The sequence below is a fragment of the Macadamia integrifolia genome, unplaced genomic scaffold (genome assembly GCF_013358625.1).
Source record: "Macadamia integrifolia cultivar HAES 741 unplaced genomic scaffold, SCU_Mint_v3 scaffold1220, whole genome shotgun sequence".
Classification (NCBI taxonomy): Eukaryota; Viridiplantae; Streptophyta; class Magnoliopsida; order Proteales; family Proteaceae; genus Macadamia; species Macadamia integrifolia.
The window spans coordinates 77,003-84,799 of record NW_024868123.1 but is presented as its reverse complement, the minus strand read 5'-3'; the positions used below and the strand labels follow the sequence as shown (position 1 = coordinate 84,799).

Sequence of the window (7,797 nt, the reverse complement as noted above, 5' to 3'; positions counted from 1 at the left end):
CCCCCCCCCCCCCCAAAGGAAAAAAGAAAAGAAAAAAAACTTGGATGGGCTAAGGTTCATGTTAATAGACATGCCAAACATATTTCTCATTCTAGATTCTATTTTGTCTATTTTTTATTTGTGTCCATAAGTTGTTTTTACTTAGAGAGAATTCATCAGGAATAGGGTAAGAACAGAAAGAAATTATACCAAAGACAGATTTCCGTAATTTGCATTTCTTCATCATTTAATAAAAATCCATCTTAATCAATCCTATTTGAGGGCTTTGAAGAAATAATTTGGCGCTGTTTCAAGTTCAGCTTTGTAACTTCATACTGTTTAATTTGTCATTTACATTTATCCTTTTCTTCTGGGTAAGATTAGATGGAACACACACAGGTTGAGTGAGCTCTAGTCATGACTTTGAAATGCACTTGGTCCAGAGATAATGCTACCCATGACCCCATTCTGTTCATTTTAATTATGAGTTACACGATTCCCTAGAATCCATTATGCACAGTTTTCCTTCTTAAATCTGAACATTCCTCTATTTATATACAAAACTGAACAATTTTTTGTTAATTTGGATAGGTTAAGTTCGACAATATGAACAAAGAAGAAGCTGAGGGTGGAAGAGATGACATGTTAATTGATGGCTGTAAACCTGAACAGAGGCAATGGAATGCTGTTCCTGAAGGATTTAATGCCAATTATCTTAAATTATATTATGGTAGTTTCTAATTTATTTTTGTTTCCTTTGGTTCTTCTTCTTGATTTAGTGTTTTTATTTGTTGGAAAATCCATTGTTTTCCTTTTGAGTGCTTGATGTTAGACAAAATTTTTTGTAAGAAGGGTACACTATAGAAGGGGGAAGGGGGAAGGGGGAAGGGGGAAGGGGGAAGGTAACAGCTAGGAGACTCGAACTTAAGACCTCCTGGTGAGTGTGAGCTTTGCGCGCCACAACCTCACTATTTGCGCTAGGCAGTTTTTGTTGTCAGACTAAATTACCAAAGGGTAATCAGTCCCAGCAGGAACCATCTTAAATTCCTAACACACAAATCAAGTTCAGATTCAACAGAAAACTCAGATCTGAAAAATAGGGCTGAATAGAGGAGATTTCTATTACTCACAAACCACCACTCAGATGGAGTTGAATTTTGGATCGAATAGAGATTTTATATGAGAGAATAAACCATCAAAAGTTGAACAAATTTTGCCTGCTGGATTGAGACATGCTGGTTGCAAGAAAAAAAAAAACAAACTTTTGGTGATTATTCAAGAACTTGAGTTGGCAGCGTTGGATGATCCTCAAATTTGTATCGAGTGGTCCTCCTAAGATCCTCAACAAACCCTCCATAGGGTTTCAGGATCAGACTTCCAATGAGGGAGATCTTGGAGAAATCAATTGAGTTCCAAAACACTGACTCTGATGGAATCGATAGGGTGATTTCTGGTTACAGCATCAGCAGGCCTCCAATAGGCCTCAAGTCCTGGTCGATCAGTAACAAATTTAGTCTTCTCTCCTAGGTTCACTAACAAGACCTAAAATCCTGCAGTAATCGGAGTACAGATCTGGGAGGTACAACACTCAATTTCTTCCTGAGAAAACCCTAAAACTGAAGTCAATAGGCTGTGTGTGTTCTGATCAGCAATCTTAGAGGGCTTCAATCTCACTTTAAACAGAAGATAAAATAGAAGAAAATAGAAGAATAAGAAGAAGAATAGAGGGGATAGATGTGGGTGGGAAGAATGGCTATCTTAGCCCTAGGCCTCTTACCCACAACTATCTCAGCCGTCGAATCATCCTTTCACAGGAACAAATCAGCAAGCAAAGCTCATAAAATATCATTAATCAACTTGTTTCTTACAACTATGGAGACTTGTTTATAAACAATGCTGATTACAAATTAGAAAGTGCTAATTAGGAAATAAAACTACTAACAATACTATCTAAACCCTAAAGAAAGACATGAATAGAAACTAACTAAGACTTTATTGTTTCTCTAACAATAAACCTAAAAAGGGAAACAAATAACCAAATACATCCTAACTACTGTAGGGATCGATGGGTGTCTTTTCCTTGTTGCCTAAGTCACTCAAAGAAACAGAAATACGGCTCGTCAATGGGTGCTGCTGGGATCTACTGGAAGGCTGAATATTCTCTACTGATTGGCATGCTGACTAGGATAACTTAGAGACAAAATCTGGGGCTGGGTTTGCTGCTTGAGGGAGAAACAAGGCTTCACAAAAGGCTGGTTCGATGGGCTGAAAGATGCCTAGGTCGTGGACCAGCTTTGAACCAGCTGTTCCCCCATCTTGCAAGCTGAATCTGCATCAGTGCTGCACTTAGAAAATATAATCTCTACTGTAGTTGCTGTAAATGTTTCAATCATGGTTTTTAAGGCGGTAAGGCGACGGAGGCGTTTGAGGGTCTTTCGAAGCGCCGTAGCGATAAGGCGGGCATAAAGCGTCGCCTTATTGACTAAAGCGTTCTTGTGTAAATTTTTTATAAAACCAATCTATTTGGCTCAAATCCTAGTTGAATCCTATTACTCATATGTTAAATAAATATTAAATGTTTATATTCACACCAATGTAAGATATTCATCAAGAAAACAAATCAATAAAGTGAATAAACTAAGTTCATCTTCATCCATCATCAATCATATTAACATATAATATAAATATATAATTATGAAACAAAATTATAAATATAAAGAAAAGAAGACAAAAAATACAAGTATTTATTATACTGACCTCTATGATGCCAAAATGAGTGCCTAAGCCCTAAGGTCATCCACTATATTTCTACTTTTGTCAAAGAAGAATGAAGCTCACCGCTGCCGGAGCAAAATAGTCGCCTAGATCAGTGGTTCTTCCTTATTCCTTGATTCCTTCTCAAAGCCCTTTCTTAAAACCCTTGACAAAATCCAAACCCTGTTTGTGAATCTTGTTTTCGTTTTGTTTGTTGTGGTTATTTTTGGTGGAGTAAAGATGATCTCATACATCTCAAGTGTTAACAAAATCATACACCTACCAATAAAAAATTTATATTTGGAATCTTCATCAAGTAATTTTAAAATTTGTTTAAAAAAAAACCCATAAGGCGCCACTTCACATATGGCGGAGCACTGCCTTACCATCTCTAGACGTCGCCTTACCAGCGCCTTAAAAACTATGGTTTCAATAAATGAATTGGCTTTTTCTTGACGGAATGCCTCTTATTTATTTTTGTCCATATTTGGTGTTTTTATTTATTGGAACATCCATTGTTTTCCTTTGGGTGCTGCCCATAGAAAATTTGATCTCTATTGTAGAAGAGGTGCTGTAAATGTTTTGATAAATTAATTGGCTTTTCCTTGACGGACATGCCTCATTTCGATTGCTTTCCATCTTTCTCCTTTTCCTTTATCTATTTATTTGAGTACGTGATTTAGGACATCAAAAGCTCTTCTAAATGGACCCACTACAGAAGATTTTGCCTTGCCTTTTACGTAGACCAATTTGCGCTAATTTTTGCGTTGCACTAAAACATTTCAAAAGAGCTTCTAATTAAGGAAATATCACAGGTTCTATTTCTGTGCAGTTAATGGGGCATTAGGCGATCCATGAGATCCCTCTGATGAGCCAATGATTGGGCTAATTATTTACTCCACTAATCTGATTAATCAACATCTCTTGGATAGCCATATCAAATTGTGAAACTAAGTTTGCTGATACTTCATCATAAATCAAATGATGTCATTAAATGGCTCATTAGATTCTTCCTTCACTTGATTCAATTTTGGCAGTGTCCTATGATCCCCATCTATAGTTGCTTATTAAGTAGTTGGGGATCTGATGTTCGAGGGATGACCTAATGCCCTAGATGATGGATGGGTTTTGCGTATGAGCTTTCCAGTGTTAGGTATCATTATGGGATTCTTCCTTTTCCTTAACTTCAATATAAGTTTATACATGCATGCGTTGGCTTGTGAATTATTTCCTTCAATTTGCTAGATTGTACAGTTAGTTTGTCTTTCTGCTGCTTTTCATTTGCTACATGTTATAATCAAGTCTGAGTTTCTTCTATAAAGTGGTATATGCATTTAGTACCTGTTTTTTTTTTGGGTAAAATACATGTATTTACTACTTACTAGCCCCATTGAATGTAACATTTTTGTCAGGAAAGCTGTTTCCAACCATTGATTTCTTTAAATGGCTGTCCTATGGAAATGGTAATTCAAGTTCCCTTAATTTTTTTTTTTTTTGCTAGTTGGAGTTTCCAGAAGAACCTGCTCATCCCATTAATTTCTCTGCATGTTTTCTCTTTCTTTTTCCCCCTCCTCTCTTGTTTTATCTATTTCTTTGCTACTTGTAGATGGGAAGCATCCGGCTTGTGATCCATCCTACTTTGGCAGAAGAGAATTTTCCTTAACCCTGGAAAATGATATATATTTGCGGTTCCAGTCATTCAACAGTGCAGCAGAGTTGGAGAATTCCATCAAAGACAAGTGCCCATTTAAAATTGATATTGGGCCTGTATACAGTGTAGATGTATGATTTGCATACTTTGATTTTCCAAGCAAGGATCTCAATGCTTATGGCTTCAGTTGATTCTTTTATAGGACAAGCTGACAGAGTCTAGGACAAATAAAGAATATAACATGTATAGGATGCTTATAGGACAGATATTGGATATGGAAAAATTAAATGCTTCTGGTCATTGTGATTCTGTTTGTACAGCTCCTCATAAATTTGTTGATTTTATTGAAAGTTTTTGTCATGTGTAGAAAATATTTCTTCTTCAATGTATAAAGAATGATGCTGGTCTTTCTATCGCATTTTATATAACTTTCCATGTCATTGAGTGATCGAGAAATAAATCAGTTACAAACTTGGTAGAGTCATGGAATTTCAAGTGTAACTGAGTCTCTAGCCTACTGAGTTTTCCACTATGCATTCATCTAAATAATTATTGTTTTCATTACCCAAAAAAAAAATTATTATTGTTCCCTTATGAATTCCACTAGCTATTGATGTGGTACAATTCTTTTATCTTATGTGCTACAGCCTGCTAAAAGACATGCCTATGCACAATCTGGAGATAATGTTTTCACCCCAGTGGAGAGGGAGCTGATTTTTGATATAGTAAGAAATTCAGTTTCTAGACTTATTAAACAATCATTTCCTACATTGAAATTCAATAACTTAAAGATTGGCTCCTCTTAAACAGGATATGACAGATTATGATGATGTTCGATATTGTTGCTCTGGAGCTGATGTTTGCCTTGACTGCTGGCCATTGATGACCCTTGCTATTAAAGTAATTGATACAGCTCTTAGAGGTATGGATCAGTCTACACTTTTTTATTATGATTATTTTTTATCATCATCATCATTATTTCTTTAGGCCCTTAGAGTTATGGATCACGCTACACTTTGTTATTATGATTTATTTTTTTATCATCAGCATCATCATTATTTCCATAGGTTCAAATCATCATCATTATTCTTAATTTTTAGCTGACCAAAAAAAAAAAAAAAAAAAAAATCTTAATTATTATTATAGTTGTCAGGGAGATGCCTAAGTGATAATGTGGTCCTTGATGCCCAAGGTTTCCATAACTAGAAGATGGAGGAGACATATCTGCTATATTGAAACATACCTGAAACAAGGCAAATATACTTGGAATTTTGGTGCTTGAGTTGGCAGATCATAGTCGCTGGCCATTCAGTTGCTTCCACAATAACTATAGATTGTTAATAAGCAACTAGTTTATTTTCTCCCGATAAGTAACAGATTTATCAAAAAAGCAGTAGAGGAATGCATGCAGAACGGAACCAACATCCTCTTTAACGAACTGAACAATACAACAAACTACAGCCATAGTTGTCAAGGCGTCCAGGCGGCCTAGTTGGAGTCTAGGCGACCGCCTTATTGCACTGGTGCCTTAGTATAAGGTGCAATACTGCAATGCTTATTTATCAAATATCATTTATCATTTCATTACTTAAGATATTATTCATATATAAGAAAATACCCCCTATTTGAATCCAATAAAAATAGTTTAAAAATAAAATTCGAAAAGTATAAAAAGTCAACCCCCCAATCTAAGAACAAAAACTGAATTTTTATTTGTATAGGTGATTTTCAACTTTCAAATGTTGGGGTTTCTCAATTCTGAAAATTTCAGAAATCTTATCATGATAAAACATTTCTAGAAACCAAAAGTCTGGTAAATAATCTTTTGTTTGGTATCCATAAAATTATTCACTTAGGTGATTGGAACAACATTCCCGCACTTTAAAATAAGTTTGACTGGAACATAACTTTGTCATTGAAACTTAAATTTAAATAATCTTAGACTTGTTGGAAAATTGGTTTTGTGCTTTCTACCTGTTGTAATAATGGGTTTTAGGGAAAGTGTTAGTTGCCAAACGGACCCTAAGGGGTTTAATGGTCTTTGTAATTCTCTAGAGCCTTCTCTCCATTGTTATAAATGAAGAGGGCTGGTGCATATTAGACACAAGTCATTACCCCATTCAACATGGTATCAGAGCCTTAGGATCCGAAACCCTAAGGGCTCTCCCTCTTCTCCATCTCTTTGCATCTTTCTCATTTCTCTCTCTCTCCCAGTGCCTCCTTCATCTGCGCCTCCTTCCATCTCTCTTTATCTGCTTCTCTCTTGTGTTGGGAGCTTCTTAGACCACTAAGAGGGTTTCTAGCCTCCACCCATCCTTCCCCTGGGTTCTCAGACTCTCTTCTACAATGATCTAAGAGACCCAAAACCTTTTTTTTTTATCACTTTTTCAGGGTTTTCTCCCTAAGAACGTTTTTTCATTGCCAAGATGCTTTTATACTGGTATTCACCAAAGAAAGAGGGAAGACCTAATGTGAATCAGTTGTATAAATAAAAAGAAACAAAAAACAGTGGTATCCAAAAGTAGCGATTTCAATTATGTAAATTAATTCCTAAAAAGATGATTTTTAATGATGTCCTAGTCATTGAAGAAAATGCAAGCAATGATTCTTTCAAGCTCCTTGGGGATAGATGACTGTAGGAAAATTGTAAATGAATTGACTTTGTTTTTCTGATGTGAAAAAGGCTAGTCACTGACCTCTGTTCTTTATCCTTTCTGTAACTGACGATCTGGAGCAGTTTGTTGCGTCTAATGTTGGTTATTGGATCAAGTCTACAAGTTTAATCCAACACATCTTTGTCTGCCTAACTATTAAGAATTTTGTTTTAAAAGCTAATCTTTTAAGATAGTGCTTCTGGAAGGAGAATTCAGTATGCTATGACAAAGTGTAAGAATTTTTCATTATTTTTTGTGACACATGCCTTAACTTTTTACTTGGAACACATGCCAATATCAAAGCTACATCATGCCAGGCTTTAGTACTTCTGTTGTCTATTATTGGGCAGTACATCTGTGTGGTTTGCATTAAATTTACTTACATTTATAATTTTTGTTTTCCTGTGAACAATTTTAATGTAGATGATTTTGGTTTCAATCACATTCTTTGGGTATATAGTGGTCGTCGTGGTGTTCATTGTTGGGTTTGTGATGGGAGAGCAAGAAGGTAATGGAGTTAATACGCTTCAAAGGAATTTACTTCTGTAGTTTTCTGACTTTCTTTTGTATTTTATTCTATTTTGGTGATGAGTTGATTTGTACTGAAAATTGGATGGTTGAACCATATTTTTCAGGTTAAGTAACGAACAGAGGGCTGCAGTTGCTGAGTATTTCCGCGTCTACAGGGTAGTATGCTATAGTCGTTTTGGTATTATTACGTCTGTCATTAGATATTTACCATCTCATTTCTTAATTTGT

The 7,797-nt window shown here is 35.6% G+C and overlaps 1 protein-coding gene across 1 annotated transcript in view; it reads left to right on the top strand.

Moving 5' to 3' along the window:
* Positions 1-7,797, top strand: part of LOC122063152 (DNA primase small subunit) — a 38,657-nt gene that overhangs the window by 11,352 nt on the left and 19,508 nt on the right. Inside the window, exons 3-9 of the mRNA XM_042626845.1 lie at positions 571-709; positions 4,146-4,196; positions 4,340-4,515; positions 5,032-5,109; positions 5,195-5,306; positions 7,462-7,546; positions 7,674-7,725. Of these exons, the coding sequence (XP_042482779.1) occupies positions 586-709; positions 4,146-4,196; positions 4,340-4,515; positions 5,032-5,109; positions 5,195-5,306; positions 7,462-7,546; positions 7,674-7,725 (678 nt within the window). The 5' untranslated portion in view covers positions 571-585. The remainder of the gene's footprint in view (positions 1-570; positions 710-4,145; positions 4,197-4,339; positions 4,516-5,031; positions 5,110-5,194; positions 5,307-7,461; positions 7,547-7,673; positions 7,726-7,797) is intronic.